This window comes from Poecilia reticulata, chromosome 21 (assembly GCF_904066995.2).
Source record: "Poecilia reticulata chromosome 21, P_reticulata-male-v2, whole genome shotgun sequence".
Classification (NCBI taxonomy): Eukaryota; Metazoa; Chordata; class Actinopteri; order Cyprinodontiformes; family Poeciliidae; genus Poecilia; species Poecilia reticulata.
In genome coordinates, this window is record NC_088850.1 from 13,128,990 (window position 1) to 13,154,015 (window position 25,026).

The following is a 25,026-nucleotide window of genomic DNA, read 5'->3' on the forward strand; positions in this document are numbered from 1 at the left end:
GTAACAGGTGTTCTGTCAGATCGTCATACGCTAAGCACGAACTCACGGCTATATCTGTCAGATACGTATACGCTGTCATTACCATATGATTTTATTTAATCAGCGACATAGAATCATCACGTAGATCGTCATACACTTCGTCAAATGTTAATCAATAATTTTATACACAAAAATATACATTAATTTTAGTACTACTCATGGTTGTCATTGAGAAATAAATATGAACTACATCTGCAAAACATATGAGTGCAAACATATAACAGTGTGTTAGAAAAATGCATAGCCACAAGGCTGCCACGTTCTCTTTCTTTTGTAGGTATTGCTATAGGATCATTTCATTTTGTGCACATTAACCAGGGTCTGTCCATATTAGCACTGTTGTGTTAGAATGTGTTAAAACATTCAAAAGTGTTGGAAGGCTGATGATGATTCACTAATAGCATCATTAGCAAAAATCTATGCCAGTATTAAGTGGCCACTAAACTTGTAGAGTAGCCAAAGCAGATTCCAGGAAGAACTTCTAAGATGCATGTCCAGAAGATGAGTTGTCAGAACAACTAATGTACTATCATCATTTGTGTTGTATTTCTTTTTTTTTTTTTTTCCAGTTATTTAGATAGTATATAATATGGAAAATAAGATCTTGGACAGCGACAAAATAGGCAGAACAGTCATACTACTGAAACAGAACTGTACTGTTGGATGCCTTTTTATACGTGGAACAGAGCTGTCACTCACAATATGGCGGCGACTTTAACGTACTATCTGGGCGCTCGTGCAACCCCCCTATAAACCAGGGTGGGATGGTTTAGCCCAGAAAGATTGTTGCAATGCCTCTTGATGGGCCATCAGTGGATACCTTGACTGTGGACGGAGTGGCTAGGTTGTAGAGCCATCACATCTGCGTTTTCAGCGGCCCTTGCTACATTTCTCCGGTATATTAACATTGTAGATTTTATTTAGCAGACGGAGGAGCTCTGAAAGCCACGAGAGTCAAAACCAACGGTACTGTCGCACATTTGGGAAGGTTCACCAACCGCTGTGTGTGCGACGCTTGAGGGACTGCAGGAACCAACTGCACCTTTTCTCCAGAAACTTCATCTGCTTGTGCCAATGAACCGAAATACCCGAATGCCTTCAAGCTCAATTCTTAAAAGTGGGTGGTTTTATTTTTCTTAACCAACAACGTGTAGCGATGAAAGAGACATTTTTATGCGCACAGTAAAGGTGTAATTACCCAACACTTGCAAACATGGCTGCTGTGTGAACAGCAGACAGAAAAGTTTAACACTGACGTGGGAGAAGTTTAGAGCATTCATGAGCAGCTGTCCGCTCAGTAAAATGCTAGGCTTTCGTCCCTAGTTTGGTACCGCCGTCTCTGGACCTCCGAACCGGCGAACGGACTGTGTCGGAGCCGCCTCCGCCTCCTCCTTCTTAGGCTTCAGAGAGTCACCGCAGTAGACTTTGTTGGGAAGCTGTGGTGCCTTGCTTACCACCCCAGCCTCCAGTGGAGGCGTTTAAGGACTTATCTACTGACTGCAGGGTGTGTTTGGAGCTAAAATGCATTTTTCCATACCCGAAACGGAGGTTCGTTCGGGTGAGAATGGTTCAAGCTATGTGGTGAGTATTTAACTTTTCCTGCTTTGCCAACTATGCTGTTAATGCTTGCTTCAGCTGGGTACAGCTCGGCTAACGGTGCACCAAACCTTTTAACCTTTACGGAACATATATTTATTTTTTTGCTTCCTTGAACTTCTTTGTTGCCTTCAACATATTATAGGCATTATTTATAGAGTCTTCAAAAAAATTTGAACACCCTCTATTGAATGTTCACAAATCCATCACTGATTATGACTTGATTATAACAATTTACTTATCAAGCAAATGATGGTAAATCAAGATGTATAAAAAAGTGTTTTCTATCTAACCAAAACGTTTGGACACCCTATACCCAATAGCTAATCTTTCCATCTTTGGTTGAAATTATTTAAGTGAGACGTTTCTTGTCATTTACTAGACTCTTTGAGCTGTGGGGGATTTTAGGGATTTTCATTTAAAGTCATCCTTCAACATTTCAGCGAAATTCAACTCTTTCCATTTCTTCTTTAAGGAATGGATGCTGATATCAACAGTAGCAAGAGTGTAGTTGCTCCATTATTGACATTTTGGGGGTTTTGGAGACTGCCGGTAGCATGTTACAGTCCGCTTTATGTAATTTTGCTTGGATATTGTTTTGGATTTTCTTCACTTGTAGACTTGTTTTGTACCAAAATACCTTTTTAAATCTATTAGTAATCCAATAAACCAGTAAAGCTTGCTTTTTTGAAGGCATCAGAAATCTCTCTTCCCTCTTACTTCAACACTCAGGAGCACCCCAAATTAAATGTATGCAGTTTAAATGAGACACACCTTTTTCAAAGGGTGTTTACATATGCTCTTATCATGTGCTCCTAATGATATTTGCCAATGTGTAATTTTGGCCATTTTATGGATGTTTAATGTTATGGTGGTCCTAATAGCACACAGTAGTAACTGTGTTTAATATTCTTGCATTAATTAATACACTCATTTAACAAGCAGTGGAGAAAATTGTAAAAATAACAATCCTGATGAGATGGACAGTTTTTTTTATTTATTTATTTTTTAAAAGAAAACATTAATTTGAAATTATGACAATGATGAATCAAATAAAAATTCTTATAATGACATGAAATTTATCCCAGTAAATGATAAATGCCGACCCCAAAGTCAGTTAATGGATTTTTGCCATGTAAGTACTTGAAGATATTAACTGACAAGTTATTGGGGGGGGGAGGGGAGACCTTATATTTGGGTAATTTAAAAAGGTTTTGTTGTGCCAAACAAGTTCTAACTAGAATTAAGCCCGATAACGATCAAGGGTTTTTACGCTAACTCCAACCTGCATTAGCAAATAAAAGCTGCTTTTGATAAGACAGCACAGCCAGATATGACCTCACAAATCCAATGATTTCGGAAGGGGGGGAAAGTGGCAACCTCAGACTCGCTGGTGGTAACACTAGGTATAAGTAACATGATTTTATCCTGTTAAACAACCTAAAAATAGTTGCGTTTTGCTGCCTCTGGTTTCTTTCATTACCCACAACAGAGCATCCGTTCTTTGAGAAGATTTGGGGTTTGCCACCATGGTGTCAAAATCCTGATTTAGTAGAAAACGCAGCCAGCATTGCTTTCATTTAGCCTCCTAATAGATTTGCCAAATCAAAGGAGTCTAAATAACTCAACAAGAACGGTGTGGTTCTTTTTTTTTTTTCTTTTTTTTAAAAGAAAAGATCTTCGTGGTTATTTTTCTAAAACTATTTGAAAGAATTAGCTTTTCTTTTGAAAGCACTGTAAAAGTCCATTGTGGTTAAGCAATGCAGGGAGTCATATTGTTTTGACACTGACTTCTGAATCTGCTCCCACTGCGTGGGTCCAACATTTTCCTAAGTGAACAGTGCTGCTAATGTCAGGCAGCTTCTGGGCCTTTTCAAAGACATCTCGGCAGTATTCATTCAGAAACCTTTCACAGTATTCCGTGTGATGAGGCTGAATAGCTTTCACGAGGCGTGGTTTCTCAGACGCATTTATGCTTTCCAGGTGGTTTAAAAATGTCGGCTGCGGCACTTGACTGCTGTTCACATGGCCTTATGCTGGCTGGTTCAAGTGTCAAACACCTGCAGCTTCAGACCTCTCTCATCTTGACTCCATGTGATCCAGAGAGAAGACGAGATTTTTTCAGTGAGCTTATTCATATTGACAATCACTTCCTTTGTGGTAGCTGAAGACAAGAAGTAATTTATATATATATATATTTTCAAAGGATTCAATCTAATGTCAAGCATTTGTCCTTGGAATTTTGTTCGCCAAATAGAAACTGTTGCATATTTCCACTTTGAACCTTTTGTGTTGTCATTCCTGTATTGTATTTACCTTACTCAGTACAATTTCTGCTTGCCCAGCAGTGGAAAAATTTGCAGTTCAGCTCCCGCTGACGGTCCTGCAACTGTCATTGTGGCCTTCTTGTGACTAGCCCAGCCTTCAGGAAAGGACTTTGCTTGATTGTAATATTAAAAGAAAGATGTGCTGTGCACATTGGAACTAGTTGGGTACAAAATATGCAGACCTTGCACTAAGCTTTGTAGACTAAGAAGGCACACTTTATTTTTATGTCTGCTTCTCTTCAAGTACTGACCACTTGTTCACACTTCCTGTTTTTTTTTTTTCTGGTGCCCTTTGTTTTCTTTGTTTATGTGGTTTTTACAGCTAGTGTCCTAAAACGTATGAGGATGTGTAAAAAGTAAACTTAAGTGCTACTGTATGGTGCGTTGACAGCATTGTTCATTTAAAGCTGCCACAGGCAAAATGAGTCACGGAGTATTCACACAATCTGCATTGGGATTCAGGTTTGGATTTGCAAAAAAACAGTTTTTCAGTTGCAGAGAAATCCAAATAATGGGGAGAAATTTAATCTATGTGTCATCTTCGCTCAATGAAATTTTGAATCATTTAATGTAAATCTTTTAAAACTATTTTAATGTTGCTCACGCAGTTTTTTAAAAATTATTATTTTTTAATTTTCCAGGTTTTTCAAAGCATTTATTTCTGAAGCCTCAGCAGCTTTTAATAAATCCGAGGAGGATTATAAGGTGAAGATCTCTTTGGCCTAAAGTCAGAAAGTCAAGCTTACAGATGAGTTAAAAAAACAAAATTGGGTTTTCTGTGCAAGGAAAAACATGCAGACTATTGAATCTACCCAAAGTGCTTATTGTACACAAAAAATGCAGGGTCATTCTTCCTTCCTGCCTTGATACTGTGTCCATTTGTTTTTTTTGTTTGTTTTTTTTAAACCCCTTCAAATTCCTAAGCGGCTAGGTCTGTAGTTGGAAACAAGTATTGGTTTGTATCCTTGGCTTTCAGTGGATTCAATTTTTTAACGTAAAATAAAAAAAATAACTGAATGCAAATTTACCTGCACCACCTCATTAAGAAGCTGCATTTATTAAGTCACTGATATTAAGATACAACAGGAAAGGAAAGAGTTAGCCTCTTCACATCCAAAGAGGTTAAATCCTCAGTTTGCAGTTAGAGTTGGTGTAACCTCTGTGGGCGCGGCTGATATTTCTAAGAATTGTTTTGCTTTTTGAGAGCGATCATCTTTTCCGGGAGTTGGATTTGCGGAAGGGGTTTCAGTGAGGACTTCTGCCAAAGCAAATAATTTAGTATTTCCGTTGCTACACCTGCTTATTGGAAGACAGAAAGAAATGTGCTTCTCTCTTGTTTAACATTTTGAAATCTTTTTGTGCTTAACTTGACTTGTTGGTCCAATAAAAAACAGGGGTGACAACTCAGTTTGTCCACCCAAACAATACATTTAACTTTGGTTACACTTTGCTGTCAAAGAAAACATTTTAAATATAAAAAAATGAAAACAAAAGTTGTTTTTTTTTTTTAGAACTTTGTAAAGGGCATTTCTGTAAATATAGTCAGATGTTAAAGAGAAGTGAAATTAAGGGGTAGGATGTAATCTAGTTCCGGAAAACATTCTTGCTAGTTGTGACTTGATTACCATGTTGTTTTCCTTGGCAGAAACATTTGTCAGCGCTTTGCCAAAAAAAAAAAAACATGCAGTAGACGCAGACCTGTATGAGATTTTTTCAGTAAGATAACCTTGAGGGAATAATTGCCTGAGCTCCATGAATCCGGAGCAGGACATTATCTCTGGCATCTCGTTTGAAGAAACATTTTAGCTTCATGATGGAAGATTTGGACGGTTTCATTAAAAATAATAATAATAATTATGCTTCATTTACAATTCCATCTTTTTTTTTTTAGAAAGCTTTTTAGGAGATCATTCACACAACCTCTCTTCTGTTTGAATCTTTTCATTTTGGATCTGCACTTCCACCTGCAGGCCTACAACATCCACGTCAACGGCGTACTGCACTGTCGGGTACGCTACAGCCAACTCCTCGGTCTCCATGAACAGGTGAGGCTCCTGCTGTCACAACGCATCCTCCTCCTGGGTGGCACATAGGCAGCGTAAATACCATCACACTCTGTGACCTTTCCTGCTTCTTTATGCTGTATTCTCGCTCTAAATCTGGTTTAAAGCTTTGTGCTTTTTTTTCCCTCAGCCTGTTCAATGGCTGAATTACGGAGGGGATGTGGAAGGAATGTGCTTGGCCTTAGTTACATGTCACCTGCTGAGAAATGGAACCTAATCTTGGGGGGGGGGGCTGTTTTTTTTTCCTTTTTTCCTGAGTGGATTAGTTAGAAATTATTATGCAGGAAAACGTCTTTCTGGCTGCAAATTGTCTTCAGGAGAGAAAAGCCTGTAAGAAATTAGTCTGGTTGTTAAAATCAACTCATGTGTAGCCAAAGTCTTGTATTTCTAAACATTTAATGAATCGGCAAGAAGCCTAAACTTTATAATCTTTATCCTCCAATCTGTGTCCTCCTGTTTGAGGGTTGCTGTTGCCTGGTAACAGGGTGTGGAAGAGACGGGCTCAAATCTTCCCTGAGCATCAACCCCAAAGGGTTTCTAATGTTGAATGCATGACCCCGAAAACACTGAAGCGAATACAGGCTGCATACTTTAACGTCACTGTTAAGCAGTTCTGAATATTTATTGGCTGACTAAGTTTTCTCTCTGTCTAAATATTTGGTGCAAATATTTAGATGGAAACCAGTGAAAACCAGTCAAATTCAGCTCCAGAGATGCTAAATGAGCTCGTATTTTGCAGGTCAGATTTTTTTGGGTTGGTATTCATGAGATTTTTCTCTGCCGATATAAGAGCTTAACTGTACGTTCAACCTGTGCTGCCTCTGTCAAGCTGAAAATAGCACAAGGCAATATTGAGATATAAATTTCCATCCTTCCTTTTGCACTCACTCACCGTGGTCCTCTGTCACCATGCTGCTGTATGTGTGGGAGTCAGGACCTGGGTGCTTTTACAGTCTTAAAACATGTCACTTAAGTCCAAAGGATAATTGGGATGTACAGCTTTTGCCCGAGGAAAAGCACAGGCTGGAATTAGACCGCATCTGGTGTGCGATTCTGCATTTGCAAGGTTTTAGTTTAGGACTTGGAACTCTTTAAAGCAACAGCTTTCAGATGATAGAAAATGGAAAATGAGGCAAGACGCTGGAAGGCCAAGTAAACTTGGAATCGCCAGGCGTTCGGGAATCCAGATGTGAGTTTGCGTGGTATGCACGGAAACTCAGCTATTTATTGAGAAAAAAAAAAAAAAGAATAAAAAAATCTTAAAATAAACCTGTGATTCATCTCAAATCGCCTGAATCTATCTGTTTATAGCAATGAATTTGAATCATTTTAACTGAAGAAACCGCCTCTGTCACCACCTGGCTTCCCTAAGATTCAGACAGAATTTCTCTAAATAGTCGTGTTTATTCGTAAAAGGCCCATTTATGTAGGCTGCAGTTTCTAAGACCTGTCTGAGCTGAACCACTTCTGATTTGCACCCCCCAGATAAAAAAGGAATATGGCAGCAATGTGGTACCTACCTTCCCCCCAAAGAAGATCTTCACTCTGACCCCTGCTGAGGTGGAGCAGAGGCGAGAGCAGCTAGAGAAATATATGCAGGCTGGTAAGTTATTCTGTCATGATTTCTGACTGAAAAGAAGTTTTATTTTAGGTTAAATATAAATGTGGGGACTGAAAAAAATGCTACTACTGTTTGGATTTTGGTTGCACCGCAACCTCCGTTTCTCTGCTGTGAATGTTCTGATCCAATCATGTGAGGGATTGAGTCAGTGTTTATTGGATTTTTAAGTGACTGATCTCTGACTAAAGTCGACCCCTGATACCAGTTCAATAACATATTTTGCGTAATCTGAAGCAGACCGTGAGACTATGTATTGAACAGTCCATTTTTAAGAATCTGAACCTACTTTTGTGTACATTTCTTAATTTTTTTTTTTTTCATCTTGTACAAGAACATTTTTAAAGGACTAGTCTGTACTAGTTGCTCCAGCTTCCTCTGTCTTTGTCATGTGAGCTGCTGTGCACTTTGCTCAGAAATCCCTGGACCGCTTCGAGGGTCAAACTGCAACAAGCAGCTAAAACGCAAGTCAAAGAAGTTTGTGGCGTTTTAAAGCTAAATTTATAATGAAGAAGAACAGTTTCTGTAAATCATTTCCGCACACTGAAATGTGTTAATCGGATATATTTAGTGACACATTGTAGAGCTTATTTTAGGAGACTTGTCGGAACACAATAGTAACTTTGTAACCTAGTCAACAAGCCTTGAAGTATCACATTAAAACTCTTTATTTTCACAAAATATCTGTTGCGGCCAGTAAAAATGGAAAGCACAGCACCATAAATATTGTTGTAAGTGTAGTGCTGATGAAATGTGGTGTCATTTTTCCGTGCTTTAATGCTAGAGCTTTTCCAACTATTCACACAACACAACTTAAATTATTCCTGTTGTTATTGTGAAAGTTCATATTTTACCATAAGAGCTGGTTTTACTGTTGACAGTTCAGTTATGAACAAACTGATCTCAGTACCAAGTAATTTGAAATGCTTGGACAGACAGACATGCAGACAGACTACGCCACATGTGGTCAGAGTAAAAAAAAAAAAAATGGAGACACTCATTTATTGTGAAATTTTAAAAAAGTACCAAGTTAATTCCTTGAGTGATTATCTGTGATCCAAAACTGCCTTTATTTATTTTCATCCCTCTGATTATTAAAAATATTTCAAATGTTCATTACAACAAGTTTATTTTGTTTCTATAAACATTCCCTATGATATGTTTAAGGACTCTCTTCAAAGCCCAAATTAAATATTTGTGTGATTCCAGGCATATTATCCAGATTCTTTAAACAGGTTGAGGTGAACTTGCTTTATATACAGATGCAGAACTGGCAGCAGTGCAAAGCAGCGACTTTAATCCTCAAGCACCAGCAGTTACAGCAGAACAACGAAGCGTTGTTCCAATGTGTGTTTGCTCATAGTCTGGGAGCACACATGCACACACACACACGCGCACACACGCAGGGTGTTCTTGGCCACAAGTCCACTTGGTTACATCATGGCTTTTTACATAGTTATGGAAACTTGGCTGCAGTAAACACAACCTCTTCTGACTGACTCAGAGGGCTCCAAACTTTCGCATTTGGCCAAATGTTTCGACTAATTTGTTGAAGGATAATGGCTAATGGGCCGTCGCGCTCACACTCGCTATTGTAGAAGCTTGGCAAGTAAATACTTGAGTGTTTATGCAACTAAAATCTTTTATTTTAGGAATGGAGCATAAAAAAAATCTATTTTATTTTTTTCTTTCCAATGTCCAATAATGATTGACAGAGATCTTGCAAAAGCACAAAGTTGCCTGGTACAAGGAGTGTAATCATGATGTAAGAATAAAAGAGGAAGTCGCCCCACCTAAACATGTTTTGACAACATTCTGAAAACACACTTGACTAATTACTTGAATAATCAAACATGTTTCTCTGTTGCTGACAGAAATCACTCAAGCCGAATAAAGAGTTTAGTCTTTAATTGCAATCAGAGTTTTGTCTTCTGTCGTCTTTTTGCAGTTCGACAACATCCTTTGCTGGGAGCCAGTGAGCTTTTTAACAGCTTCTTGAGGAAAGCACAGCAGGTTGGTGTTTTCTTGTTTTTGTCACTACACATCATTTTGCCTCAACAGTAATGGATATTGTTTTTTTTCCCTTTGTTTTTGTCTCAAGTAGCAGAAACTATTATGTCTCTTGTTCTCTTGTTGCACCTTCTCGAGATGTAACCTGTGGGTAAGATGTGTCAGATGACGTGTGCCTCGCATGCGGCTGGAACTCGTTGCGAGAGCTGCCTTTTGGCAAATATGTCACCATAGTTGTTTAACGTGGGGGAGCTGGATCCTTTTGAGCTAGTGTGTCTTAGCCAAATAGAAAAGGGTGAATCTGATGATTCATCCTCGACGACATCTGCCAAAAAACTTTTTGTGCAGCCGCTGAAAATGAGCTGAAGAAATTGAGGCCGTAAGAGCATAAACAGATTTCAAATGAAAGGTTATACGGCTGCACACCCAGGGTGACACGTATTTGCAAGACTGTGATTCACCTTTGTGGGTAAATTCATTCGTCCAAAGCCACGTACACCCAGTCTGGCCTCCTTTTCTCTTATATCACCACGCTAGTAAACGTTTGAGCACATCGCCAGTCAGACAGAGGGCTGTAGGTGCAGAATACGAGATGATTGACCTCCCACTGTAGGTGTTTCATCTGCAGTTTTGGTGGAGGGGGGGCTGAGATTCCCCGCAGAGGGATAAGGCAAGATGAGAGATAATTGAGAGGAGGTGATGAGAGACCGCCTGAGGGCTGAAGAAGCAGGAGCTGTCGTCTTGAATATCTACTTCAGGGACAGTCAGAAGCTTGCATAGTCCCATCATGTGTGTTAATGTTTTATTGATTTCTCCAACACGTAGCCCATCTTCAGCTCTGCACTTTGATGATTTCAGCACTGAAACCAGTGATTATTTAAGTAATTGATTACTTTTTCAATTTATATTGACAATTGATTAATTGGATAAAAAAAAAAAAATGTCCTGCCTAAAATGCAACAGCAGCATTCCTTTAGTTAAATCTTTATTATTTGCAGCAAATTATGCATCTGCAGCTAAAAATATATTCTTCTAATAACATGTAAAAAGCTCAGCCTTTTTCCCTTTTCTGAACATCAACACAGTGTAGGGCTGATCTGTTATTTATTTATTTATTTATTTTGATTAACCGATTTAATAAATGGATAGCAAAAGGTGCCTAATATGAGATTTTATTTCTTCAGAATTTGACCGAGGTGAAGCTAAAACTCATTTGAGGAGTTCTGTGTAGAACATATTAAAGTTATTATTTATTTTTTTTTAAACAAAACGGGCATTGTGCAAATTGTACTCGGTAATACCATCTTTAACAGACTGACAACATATGAAGGCTATGAAGAGGCTAAATAATGCAAAGAGCCAAAATAAAACCTCTCAACATTGCCAAAAAAATTCAAGTATAAAACTTAACATTCAAAGGCAAAAACCGGTTCCATTACAATAAACAATCCAGAGTTACTGAATGAAAACTTCCTGGTAGCATGGCGGCTAGCTGATTACTGCTAGTTCTGAGTGGCTGTTTCTGACCGAGCGGAGTAATTATGCAGAACAAGGAGGAGATCGATAATTTTTTTTAGAGATTATCCGTCTCATGTTAGGACAGCGAAAGTTTTAATACGTATGTAAAATGTATTTTTTTTAGGTTAGATGCTGCAGCTTTAAACAGAGGTTTGGTGTGTGAGTCACTACCAGGTGGAGCAGAAGCGGCGCTCCGTCTGTAAAATATTACTACCTGTAGCGCGTAGCAGCGATTCAACAGCGAGAGCAGAACCAGCGTCTTACTTTGTAGCTCGAAGACTTAAATAATTTTGCGGGTTATTTGTTCAGCTTTCTGACCGTCATCCTTATCCGGGTGAGTGTTTGTAGCTGTGCGCTGCTTTACCTGCTATCTGATCCTCCGTATGTCTTTTTACTGCAGTGAGCCTCGATGTAGCCAAACTCCGTCAAGTATGGCATTGTCTTTATGTCGTATTAGCTTCGTTGTGTTGATGCATTTTGACGTGCTTCAATTTTCCGCCGCAACACGCAAACTTCCCCATTCACTCAGTGCGTTATTGTTCCACATCGCTTAGGATTTGCTGCTGCGCGTTTGCACAGTGTGAAGGAAAGAGGAGACCAGCTGCACAGGCAGGCTGCGAAATGAGATGCAGGTGATCGGTATCGGCAACAAGAGCCAATGATCACCGATCATGCACTTTTTCACGAAAATTGGCCGATTATGATCGGTGACCAATCGATCGGCACACCTCTAGTTATTTCACCCGGTGGCTTTTTTGAGTTTGAATACTTAATATTCAGACTCAACTAATTCCTAAATTACTTGACGATTATTTCAACAATTGATTAATAGTTTTAACCCTAGATGACGTTTTCAAATGATATCAATATGTACACAAGTTCAGGGTTGTTGTGAGTCTTTAATAGTTCACATACAGACTCAAATATATACAACATGCATTCACCAAATTTTTTTTAACAAGTGGTGCTGAAGGATGTAGAATATTTTTATGTCCCAGAGCCTTTTAACTTCTTGTTCCTAATAAACACAGAAATCAACTGTAGTAGATGAGGAGAACTGTAGTTTTGCCGGGAAGTGAAAGTTTTTACTTTCCAACTCTAATGGCTGTTTATCAGCCCGCAGTGCGTTTCATGTATTTGGCTCAGTGTGGTTTTACTTGTGAAAGACTGGAATGTAAACACACAGCCAACCCATGGAGCTGAATTAACGCCTGGATTGTTTTGTGTCGCTCCCACAGGAGACGCAGCAGATTCCCACAGAAGACGCGGCTCTAGACATCTGCCTGTCTAACGGTCAGAAGGTTACGGTCAACATCCTGACTTCAGATCAGACGGAGGACGTTCTCGATGTAAGCGGAGAACGTAATTTAATGCGCTCTCCTTATGCTGCCATCTGTGTCTGGAAGGATTTGAAAGGAAAAGGGGGCAGGCGTCTTGATGAACTAAGCGTCATCTGGGGATGATAACAGTTTTATTCTGCTTCACCTCTGTTCACGTGTCCTCATCTGCAGGAATTTGACCTCTTCGTGTCAGATCTTTTACATGCATTCAGCCTTTTTTTCAGAGAATATGCTGTAGACTCTCAGTGCGCTTTAAACATGAATCAATGATGTGCCTGAGCCAAAATCACTAAAATTCATCGATGAACCAAAAGAGTCAAGACGGCAAACAAACCAAAATCCATGATAAAAAACACAAACACACTTATTACGTAAAAATGTAAGCATTCTTATTGTATTGAAGTCTACAGCACATGATTTTCTTATTATCCTTTCTTTATTAAATCTTCTTCAACTCAGATCTTAAAAACACACATTAGCACAACATAAGTCATTTCTGTTTCACCTCTGAATAGTTTGTGGATTTTGGCCTCTGATTATTTGTTTTTTTAAATAAAAGCTTAACCACAGTTAACCTCTGCTTACATGACTGACTCATAGAACAAAGTTGTGCATGTCAGGCAAAATACTCTCGGGTGACTTTTTTTTAAATTTCACTTACGAACGATATGAAATGGTTTGTAATCTAAATTACCTGTTTCACCTGTTCAATGTTTCATCAGGCTGCTGCAGTAAAGCTCGACCTTCCAGACGACCTCGTGGGATATTTTAGTCTCTTCTTGGTCCGAGAAGGGGTGGAAGGAAACTTGACATGTGAGTTACATTTTAACTATCCTATTTATACTTTATTTTGCCTTATCCTTGATTAAAAGATAGTGACGCTCCTGGAAATTTGTTTAAAGTTACCTTATGTTTAAAATGAAATATTTCTGGTGCTAATTTTATCTGCTTGGTTTTGGCTGTAAATATTTAAGAAATATCTCTTTGTTTTTTTGTATTTTTTTTATTATCCAGCATCAGTATACACCAGGATTAGTTTCTGTAGGTGTCTTCCTTTAAAAACGCTTTAATTGACCTAACATCCTAAACTAAAATCTGATTTGAAATGCTGGAGATTTTATTATTAACTGGTGAAACTTGGTGGAACAGGGAGAAATGGATCTGCCCCACCTTCCTGTGGGGATAAACACAGCATTACAGCAGCAGAATGGACACACATTTGAGTTCTTGCAGGTTTTCCCCAGCTGGGAACAGTCCAGATGGTTTCCCACCATCCCTGGTTGTTTATGGGTGCCATCATTATTCTTGTCCTTGAGACTTGAGATGCCTTCGTCCCTCACTGTTTCTGTTTCCCTGTGTTTTCCTTAGTTGTCCGGAAGCTTCAGGACTTTGAGTTGCCTTATGTATCGATTACCAGCCTGCAGAGCTCCGATTATCACATAATCTTACGGAAGAGGTAAAAGCACCTGTTCTCCTTATGAGTTTCATCATGTGATTCAGAAAAACTCTGTGCTCCAAGTTGATTGTCTAATCCTGTAATTAAGTAGGATATCGTTTCTTTCTTGGTGTTATTTTAAATTGTTATTGGTAAACTCAGATCTGTGTCGAACCAGAGAGTTCAAGCTGCAAATCTGTCATTCTAGTCGTTCTCAAAGCGACAGATAATTTGAAGAGACTTGTTTTCTGTACCACCATATTTATCAGTGGTGGAAAGAGAGTGCTTTTCATGGTAGACCTAAAAGAAGCAAAGATAACAAAGTGACATGAGATGACCTTTTGTTCCAAGTCACAGGCTTCCTCTTTCAGTTCAATATGCAGTTACTCCAACAAAGTCTGTCATGAACGCTTGACCTAATTTTGTAGCTCTTTCCTGTTGAGTTGACACTTTTTACCACAAATGAGGCTTAAACCTGCATGAAAACATTCACATTCTTCTGTACAGAATGGGAGGTAGTGATATCTAGAGATGCACGCCACCCTATATATGTTCACTATGAATTGCATTTGGAATCATTTAATAATTCAATTTAAAATTATTACATTTTAAGTGTCCAAATGGAAATTTTTGGACACTTGGTCTGGCAGAGTGTCTCACAACTGTGGAGCAGAGGAAACGTGTCATCTTGGGCGTGGAGGTTAGGCGATGTTCATTTTTCAACCATGTGAATCATTACTTAAAAATGGAAGTGCAAGTATATTTTACCATGAAATCAGACTGTTTCCGACATGCTCTAAAATTTAATGAGTTAACCTTAAACTCTAATGCGACCAGAGTTCAAATTCATGACAATAAAGAATAAACAGGATAGTTCATACGAAGGGTAGCCAGTAGAAAGACTCTCTCTTCTTAAAATCAAAATGATTAGGTTTCCAAAGGCACAATAAAAAAAAATAAAAAAAACTCCTCTGGAACATTATTTTGGACGGACTGAAGAACAAATTTGCCCAGAATTGTACGGCACTATTTGATGAAAATCAGAAACGGCGTACAGATGTAAAAAATAAATAAATGAATAAATAAAAAAATAAACTCGTACAAAGTGCTTGGCATGGAGTCATTTGATAACTACAGGATTAATTGGGCAACTTAAAATACAAGCGGTTCTCCATTTTGTTTTTTCTTTAGCATACTGGAAACTCTTCAACCACTCTGAATATATTTAGTCGCTATGCCTTGTGCTGCATATTATAAAAGTACAAAAACATGAGCAAACATCCCTGGGTTGGAACAAATCCACATTTCTCTGTACAGTCCAAAGTCTGACTTCTCCTTTTGTCAACACAACGTATTATTTTAACTTCCTTGGGAGTTTATTCTGTGGTTACCAGGCCTCCTGCCGACTCTGGAGGTACACAGGATGTTTACTTTCTTTTTCCCTGAAGTAAAGTCTCAGTCCTGCTGACCTAGTTTCAGTGAGGGAAGAATGAATGTAGAACTAACAAGTTGAGGAGGAGGATAAACAGACCCCCCCGTATGAGATTACAGGCTAGGCTGAGGTTAAAACAGATCTGAAAGTTCTCTTTGCTAAATAATAAAAAATGAAAAGGATTTGCCTACAAAACAGTTTTTATGTTTGTCGTGTTACTGCTTTTATTGGTTGCAAAAATAAAGAATTAATAGCAACTAAAACCACAGCAGCTCTTTACTCTCTCTCTTCCTTTTCACTCTGTTTTGCTCTTCTTTCTTTCTCTCTTAAATTTCTGATGTCGTCACATCTTTGTTCATCTTTGCTTCTTTCATATGATCAACTTAAGTATGATTTTTTTTTTCCCCCTTTCCTCCAGGCCCCTTTTAAATATAAATTTTTTTTACGATTGCCAAAAAATGTCAGAAGGAAGGCAAATTTTGATAAGCTACAAAAATGACTAATCAAATGCGTGACATTTATCTGTCACAGAGAAGTGATTTTGACGATTTCGAAGCAAAACATCAAATCTATAATCGGTTCATTTTTATTTTTGCATATCATATCTATTTGCATCAACATTTGATCTGTCTTCAAACAGAGTTTGTGTCTTTTTCTTCCAAGTATTAATTTGTAAGTATCTCAATCTGCTTAAACCCCTTTGAAGCACTTTTCTTTTTTTTCCCCTTAAAAATATGAGCTGTAATTGTTGGTGATGATTTGAGATTTTCTGTATGGTAAACTGTTATTCTTTTAAAAATGTCTGTCATCAGCTACTGGGATATGGCGTATGATGGTGATGTAATGGACAACAGAGTTGGATTGAATTTGCTTTATGCCCAGGTGAGAACCTTCATAAGTTTTCTGAATATGCTATTATTTTTTGCCCTTTTCCAAGCTTTGTTTTCAAAACACAGGGCTTCACCAGTGCCTGGAAAAGATGTCTGGATAAATATAAAAAAAGAGCATAATGTCATAGGGGGGAAAAAAATAAGTTCTTTCCAGGCTTTGTCCTTTCCTGACAAAATAAGTGTTCTTCTTTGTTGGTGATGTATTAAAAAACGCACAGTTACCATGTCTGTATTTTTTTCCTTCATCAATCACGTTAGAGCTTGAGTTTATCGCTTCACTCAAAGGTGCTTTTGTTTTAATGGCTGAGGGAAGCAGATGCACTGTTACTCAAACGCCGTAAAGTTTTGTGACTAGATCTTGGCTCATAGAAAATGGTGAAAACCTTGTGAGCTCTAAACTACAAACTCGTATAAAACTTGAGGTGTTTTTTTAAAATGTTGCTTTCATCCATCTACACAATCTGTCCATCTTTCAGTCTGTTTAGCTACTTCTCTGCAGTCTGTTGGTTTTTGCATGTTCTGCAATAATCAACATTGGTAGATGTTTCTTGGGGGGAGGGGAACATCAATAATTTAAGAAATGTCAGTCTGGAAAAGTGTGAAACTTTATCATGCAAATGTTTGATTGTGGCACACAGAAAAAAAACCTAGATAAGACCTGTTTTTGTTTCCATTTAGCATCTGTTGCTTTTTAATCTACTGCGTGCCTGCCAGCTCCCAGAACCAAATGGAGGGGAAAAAACAAAACAAAAAAAAAAAAACAGATGAAACAGCTTTGTCCTTGGGTGGAAAACTGCTTTTCTTCATCTGCTGTGTCCCTTCATTTGCCAAACTTGATGTCAGCTTATTTTTGTCTGTGTAGCACCTTGAAATATTTGTTTTTGTTTTGACCTGTTTAGTCCAGAATACCTTTATGTATTGTAATAAACTCTTGTGCTGATTTACAATTTTAAGAAAGAAATCAAGTTTACAAAGTTTTCTTTTGTATGTAAAAATTTGTTCATCTTTTGTGGAGATTTCCCCCACCTGAACAGTTCAGTTTTCAATTCTTCCAGTGTGATATTAAGGCCAATCTGATTTATTCTGTTCAGAGGACTTTTATCTTCCTCCTCTTGCTTCACCAGACATTGTCTGACATCGAGCGAGGCTGGATTCTCGTCAACAAAGACCAGCACAGGCAGCTAAAATCACTGCAAGAGAAAGGCTCCAAGAAGGAAGTAAGGGCTTCTCTTTAAAATTATTTTTCACTGAACTGTCACCTGAGTCCAGCCGAGACTCAAAAACGTCGTCGAAATGTAAATTTGTTGAGGACAAAACTGCCTCTGGTGGATGCTGGCTTGCATTTCACCCAGGTTTTCCCATTTTTGCCTGTAATTGTTTCAATTTTCTTTTTTTGTGTGTGTTTTTTAAGTTCATCCACCTTGGCCAGACCCTGAAATATTACGGCTACTTAAAGTTTGACCCATGCATCACAGACTTTCCTGAGAAGGGCTGCCAAGTCATTGTCAGCGCTGGCAACAATGAGCTCAATTTCCACGTCAAGCTGCCCAATGAGCAGATGAAGGAGGGAAGCTTCAAGGTCACGCGCATGAGGTGCTGGCGAGTCACGTCGTCTGTAAGTGGAACCTGTTTGTGAAACCCACTGAGAATTTCTGTGTGTTTTCTTTATTTTACATTTAGCAGCTGCTATTTCTCTAAAGTGCCAAATTTCATGAATAATTAGTTCATTTTTACTTTTTTTTAATATTGAAGTTTTGTCATTTAGGCAAGCACAGCCAAATCGTAACTATCTTTTCTTTTCAGCCTCCCGTCTTTTTTTCTTCCTTCTTGTTCTTCTTTCCCTTTTTTTTTCCGCAAAATGCAACCTGACCTGTCTGGTTTTGAGGCCCACCAGAGGTTCGAGTCTGCAGATAAATCCTCCCTAGTCATGAAATCTTTTCTTCATCTTTGAAGAAAAACATGTGCACACCTGCATCCTGTTAAATATTGACTTTCCGCGCAGTCAAAAATTCTCCATGGAAGCAATTTCTCATTCATGAAGAGTTATGAAGTGGTTAGTTTATTCCCCAAACCACCTGATTTTGTTATGTCTAAAACATTTGAGGAATCCCTTCTGGTCTAAATATCTGTATATAAACGGATTGATACTTCTAGATACGGTACGGAAAATGTCTTTCTCGGCTCCCTGCTTTGAGGCGTCAGTATTGACATTATACGCAGAGGCAGCATCGCACCGTGTTTAAAAGAGAGCAGTCGCTTTAAAAGAGGGTTTTTACTCGTTAAACACAGACTCACTGATTACAGACATCCTAAACTGTGTCTTATTTAGCAGTAGGCACAATTAATTAGGATTACTAACTGGGAACAGTAGTCTGTGTGTATTCCCTGTAGCAGAACTCCTCAAATGGTGGGCTGCAGGCAGAATCTGGATCTAAATAGGGGTCTTGTACAGAGTTTTCTGACGTTTTGTCTGTACGCAGAAGTAGAGATGAACGAGCGAGACACAAACACTGCGGATTATAGACGAAACTCTGAATGACTGTCTCTAAAGAGAGGAGAACGGAGGACAAGCTGAATGTTTTCATTCAGATGGAATTGAAAATACTTTTTTGTTGTTTTTGAGGTGTTGTACCAACAATCACCTAAAATTGGTGCATGTAAAGTTATCAAAGGACCCAATTTGATAGGTCCACCAGTTAATTGGCAATAACCAACTGGATGATTCTGAGTCAATAACCAACTCAACGGGTGTTAGGAGCAGGAGCTTTAATTGTTCAGATTATTTCAAATAGAAAAATTGGGGAAATAATTGTTTTTAGGCACTGACTTTAATAGAACTTGAGGACTTTTAGAGGATGTAGATTCTTACCTTGATCTAGATTTCCAAAAGATTGCCAGCATTTCTTTGATGGGGGTTAAAAGCTAAAAAATAAAATGGAGCAGCTTTGCTGTAAAGCGTCACACTAACAGAAGTAACAGGCTGAGTGATCAGCAGACATTCCTCTGTGGAAACTATTCATTTCATTTTTAAATAGCTTCTTAGATCTGTATGCTTCCTCTTACCTCATTTACATCCACCTCTCTGGTACTAAAAATGGCTAACTTTGGGTCTTCACTCAGTAATGACCTCCACACCAAAGAGTGTTGTTGTTGTTGCTACTTGTTAGCGCCTTGATATTGTGCTTTCTGTGACCAAAAAAAAGTTCTCAAATATCTGAGTTTCTAACTGACAATCAACCAATTCTGGTCACTGCTCCATTTCAGGGGTTTCGGTCATAGTTGTAGTTAAAAAAAAAATCTGTGATGACAAATACTGAGCAAATAAAATCGTCGAAATTTCTACCTTTCTGTTGCTCTGACCAAAATAGCCACTGTTAATCCAGTAAACACTTGCAGATGCAGCACTGTATTCAAATAGGGATGGTTCACTTTTGCACTGCATTAACATGCAAGCAGTTGCATATCAGAAATGATATTGAGATTTTGTACCAAATTTGCTCACAGATCTCCACACACGGCAGCACATAAAATTAAAAAGCCTCTTGGCCTGGTTGATTACAGACGGAGAGTCCCGACGCTGCCCAGCAGGGTGATTAATTCCTCCGCTCACTCTGAGAGGTCAAAGTCATTTTAATGAGCCCTTTCCTGTCCAGCAAAATATCTCAGGCATCTCATTTAGTGCAGCACTGCAGCCACTTTCGATAGCTGAATGTCAGGTTACATATAAACAGCCGGGCGTGTTGGTGCATTTGCTTTTCCTTCTGGGTGTTGTGTTTTTCGTGAGTCTGATTAGCATTCCTCAGAGGAAATGCTCTTAGCGAGGAGCTCGGCTTCTTGAAGCGTTGATTTCAAGGATCTTTAGAAAAACCCAGTTTCAATTTCATTTTGGAAAAATGACGATGGAGATGAAAACATGTGGACGAGGTGTCTCGAGAGTAGCTCCTGCATTCCAGGTTGTGCTCGTGTTCTGGATTGTATTTTTAACAAATAAACCCAAAATAAGATTCTGGTGTTCTGTTGTTTTCTTCTCTATTTTTTTTTTTTTTTTTTTTTTAAACTGCAGCAAGTCCCTATATCAAATGGTACGACTAATCCCTGCAACTCGACAAAATGTGAGGTGAAGCTGGAGCTCGCCTTTGAGTATCTGATGAGCAAGGATCGCCTCCAGTGGGTCACCATCACCAGCCAGCAGGTAGACGGAGCCTGGTCGGCTCAATTCAAATTCAAAAAATATTTTGTTGATCCCAAAGGGAAATTAAATGATGTTCTAACTCATAATAATTCAGATACTTCAAAGAGTTATTGTAGACGGTGATGGCTGTCGGCAGGACAGATCTCTTGTAGCAACGTTTGTGTTCTCGGCTCTCGCATAAAGAAATTGTCCAAGTCTGTGTGAGAAGCTGAAGGATTTCTTCAGCGCACAAACGCTATTACTTTGGCATGTTAGCCTCGAGTTCCTGTAATTACATATATTAAGGCTGAGTCATGACTCCCACTGCTGTACTTTTTTATATTTGTTCTGTTAACAAAAATTGGCTTTGTGCTTGTGATTTCAGGCAATCATGATGAGCACTTGCCTTCAGTCTATGGTGGATGAGTTGATGGTGAAGAAGTCGGGTGGCAGTATAAAGAAGGTCTGCGTTAACATAAATGTATAGATACGTTTCACGTCCTCTGTTGTGCAAAAAGGATTTGGATTTTTTTTCATTAAACTGTTTGGTTTGAACACAATTAAAAGTTTAAACACTCGTCACATGCGGGAATATAGTATTTTCTTTTGGGTTTTGAAAACCTTTTCACTGTAAACCTTAATTATTTAGCATTGAATCATTTACTTAACCTTTTTTTTTCAGTTGATGACTCTAAATTATTTTGTATGATTATTTAAGCATCAAACATTTTAATTGGTAATTTAAATACATTTTTAAAAATACATTAAATACATATTAAATACATTTTCCTTTATTATGAATATATATTTTTTTTCTCTTTCCAGATGCTGAGAAGGCGACACAATGGCTCCATCCATCGGTCTGACAGTCAGCAAGCTGTGAAATCTCCCCCTCTACTGGTGAGTAATGGAACAGCAGGCTGATTGTTTTGATGATATAAATGCCAGGTATAATATTTTTTTCACTTTAACTTATTTTTTTGGGGTCGCAGGACTCCCCTGATCCGAGCCGAGAACAAATTGTCAAGCTGTCGGTGAGTATTACTCTGTCCTTCATCAAACTATAGAAGGTTTGATTTTTTTATTTTTTTTTCCTTCCAGTTTCAACCACTCTCTCTAATTCATTTGTACTTTTTTTTTTTTTTTTCCAGACCAAGCTGAATTCGGTGTCTCTCAGAGGGATCAGCGCGTCCAACTCTGCAAACGACATCAGCGGCGACGACTTTCACGGCAACTACGCTTTCGAGGGAATCGGCGATGATGACCTGTAACGCGCAAATTGCCCCGCTTCCATTCTTCACTTCACCAGTAGCGACTAAAGCAACAAAGATCACGAGCTGAACTGAGCCGAGCGATCCACACGAGGCGGTCCACGTCTGCAAGATTGTAGCTTCTTCCCGGAGAACTTGCTGCCTTAAAGCTCCCATTTACTCTTCCGCCGCCATTTGCTCTTTTAGACTCTAAAAGGCTCGCCCCGATTAGTTTTAGTTATAATCATTCCATTAAGACTTTTTAAGTCGTATCGATTTTTACACGAGGAAAACCTTTCAAGTGGGCTGCATGTTCCATGTCCGACCAGAGCCAAATGTTTGTTTGTGTGTGTAATGTGCAGACCTGCCACTAGTGATTATATCTCAGAACGGGGGTGTGGGGGGGAAAAGAAAAAAATAGTGCTCGCAAATGTGTTAAAATATATCTCACTACCACAGAAAATTTAGACCAGCTGGTTTGCCATATAGATCGGTGTTTGGCTTTTAAAACCATGCTTCTAAAATGTTTCCTGCTACTCTTGTGCCAAATTATGAAGAAAAAAAAAAAAAAGTCCAGTTAGAAGAGGCGTCACTTCTCCTGCCTTCAGAAGCAGTCCGATGCCTTAACTTGTCACTCGCCGTAGGTTGAGAGCAAACATTTCAAACAACTAGAATCTTGCAGAAGTTGATGGAAGGTTAATCAAATTGGTGGAGCTGCTTGCCCATCATTTTTGCACAGTATTAAAAACAGTTGAGCTGAGGCTCAAGCGTGACGGTAAAAACATGAAAATCCTTTTTTTTTTTTTTTTTGCAGGTTTTTGAAGGTTTCTCATTAATGCCAAATTATAGTTTACTAAAGCATTTTGCACAAAAATAAAAAAAAAAGATAATGTCACTTTTTATATTCTGTACTTGCAAGTAAGCATTCTGAACATGTACTAATATCTGTATCATTGCTTATTGTAATCAAATAGCTTAAATATAATCTAAGCTGTATGAAACAAAGTCTACATGGACCAACGTTGATCATGTTTACGTGATGTTGGGGTCACGTCTTGGTTTAAATCAAGTGTTTACAAATTTATCGTGATTTTTTTCTGTCTTGTTCTGTTCTGACAAATGATCCTGAGGGGAATGTTCTTTGAATTATTGTGATTTGTTGGTTGTTTCAATCATGTTGAATGTTTTTAATTAAAAAGAATGGTGCTTCGCAGTGGCTAATGTAATCACAGTTGCTGTAATGAACAAAGTTTCTACAGAGTAGGCAACAGATTGAACATATCTCACTGTTTAAAAAAAACAACAAAGTATCATATCGCCGCTGTTGTCTCGGTGAGTTATGAGGCCATTAAATGTAAATCAGTGCCACGGATCAACAGCTTTATTCTTACTGGTAACTGGAACGACAAATGATGTAAATGTTTTCATCCTTCGGCTGCTTTGATTCTTTTTACTCCCCTCTGCTTTTTATAGATAGGTCAATATCAACAACGGAGGTCATTTTTTTATTATTTTTTTTAATTTTCTCCTTTTCCCGTCACTTCAGAGCGCTGCAAGATCCTGATTGTTGGTAAATGTGTATGTGCCAAATCTTAGTGTTTTTTTTTTTTTTTTTTTTTATTCCATCAGCGTCATTTCAACATAAATGTCAAAACTCATGATCATCAGATGTTCAAATGCTAAAATAAACTCAAAAGATTCACTGACCATGTGACTCGTTTTACATTGTTTTTACCCGGCAGTCATGCCAAAACCAGCGGAAAGAAACCAGTTCGTTGAAAAATTTATTTTAGATTTCACCTTTTTGGTTTATACTTAAAACTGCAGTATGTAACTTTAATGACTTTTTTTAAACGTATTAAAACTCTATGTTGCAATAAAATAATGGGAAAGATAAAATGGAAGAAAAATAATCAAGCTCCTCTGCCTAATCCCTATGGTCCTACTGCCATCTGCAGACACACCGCTCTGTTAGAAACAACCAATCAGAGGAGGGTTTTAGTGCTGTCAATCACTCGCCCCGTTGCTCTCTGCTAGCCTTCATATAGGTTCCCACACAAGTCAGCAGTGATTGCGCCAGCTAATTAGCATGGCCACTGATAATGGCGGGTAAACAGTATTTCTGTAATGGCAAGTTGTTTCTCTGCCATTAGCACATCCAGCAGCGTGTACATTAGCATTATTGTACATGCTGGCAGGGGTGAAAGTAAGGGGGTACGCAGTGGCGCAATTGCACATTATTCAGGTGGATGCGAAAACATAGATTAGAAGGCGCGCTGAAGTGTATGGGAAAACATCATCGCCGCACCGCCCCCTCCAGACGGGGTTTTGGCGCCCCCTCTGGTGCTGCGCCCCTATGCGTTGCATACCCTGCATACCCACTTTTTGCGCCACTGGGGGTACGGCAGGGTCCTGCGTACCCCTAAAAGATTTAGGGTACGCAATACCAGCAAGAGAGGGGAGCGGCTGTCTGCTGTAAAGAATCAAAGGGTTCACTGTGCAGCCGTGAGTTCACCCACTAATCAGCCATGACTGATTAGTTTTTAAAGAACAATCTAAAACGCGACTTACTCAGTTAATAAGTAACTTTTTTTCCCATTTTATATTGTTTCTGAACTCTTAATGCTTCACTAGAGCAGGGCTGCAACACGTCGATCGCGGAAGGTTTTGAGTCGATCTCGGCATTAGGTGACAAACTGAACGCCGCCAGGAGGCTGAGACCAGCACGTCCGAGACGTCACAGGAGGCTGGGACGTCTCAGACTAAGGAGCCCAATAGGACTCCTTATCAAAGGAGTCCTTATCAAATAGGACTCCTTTGATAAGGAGTCCTATTTGATAAGGACTCCTTATCAAAAATGTTCGTAACTTTATTAAAGAACAACAACAACAAAAAAAATCAACAAAACGTGTTCAAATTAATGACCCAACAACAATAATAATCTCAGTGATTATTGTTTCTACAAGGTGCTCCGCAATTCTGTGCGTTTCGGTTCCATTACCAAAATAACCAGCAGAACAGGAGTTTAAAATGAACTAATCAGCCACCGCTGTGTTCAGGGAAGCGCTTAATTAAATATCATATTAAATATAATATTAAAATAAATATCAAGCCTGCAAACCTAATATCGTAACGGACTGAATGTTATGTTTTTAACTAATCTCTGGTCGGCTTGGGGAAGCGCCTTCAGTTGCCATGGCAACGGGTGTGTTTAAATGACAGAGAGAGACGGAGAGTAAAAGGGCGCGAGTGGTTTAGACTTGACCACCTGTTCGGGTTGTTTTACCTTTTTTTTTTTTTTTTTTTTTTTTTTATCTTTGCTGTGGCGCATCACAGC

The 25,026-nt window shown here is 38.7% G+C and overlaps 1 protein-coding gene across 1 annotated transcript; it reads left to right on the forward strand.

Annotated features, from left to right (window-relative positions):
- The first annotated feature begins 799 nt into the window (after positions 1 to 799).
- On the forward strand, positions 800 to 23,396 carry snx17 (sorting nexin 17). The gene is made up of 15 exons (XM_008397902.2): positions 800 to 1,620; positions 5,933 to 6,007; positions 7,511 to 7,628; positions 9,592 to 9,656; positions 12,410 to 12,520; positions 13,234 to 13,324; positions 13,880 to 13,967; positions 16,191 to 16,260; positions 17,393 to 17,485; positions 17,680 to 17,883; positions 20,332 to 20,460; positions 20,825 to 20,902; positions 21,265 to 21,339; positions 21,432 to 21,473; positions 21,591 to 23,396. Exons 1-15 carry the CDS (start codon positions 1,561 to 1,563, stop codon positions 21,708 to 21,710), a joined length of 1,419 nt encoding a protein of 472 aa, XP_008396124.1. The 5' UTR covers positions 800 to 1,560; the 3' UTR covers positions 21,711 to 23,396.
- The last annotated feature ends 1,630 nt before the right edge of the window (positions 23,397 to 25,026 follow it).

Bases quoted from the DNA above. Each gene is read 5' to 3' on its own strand.
- snx17 (XM_008397902.2), top strand. From the start codon at position 1,561: ATGCATTTTTCCATACCCGAAACGGAGGTTCGTTCGGGTGAGAATGGT. The intron at 7,629-9,591 runs GTAAGTTATTCT...GTCTTTTTGCAG, and splicing joins AGAGAAATATATGCAGGCTG to TTCGACAACATCCTTTGCTG. The intron at 21,474-21,590 runs GTGAGTATTACT...TTTTTTTTCCAG, and splicing joins AACAAATTGTCAAGCTGTCG to ACCAAGCTGAATTCGGTGTC.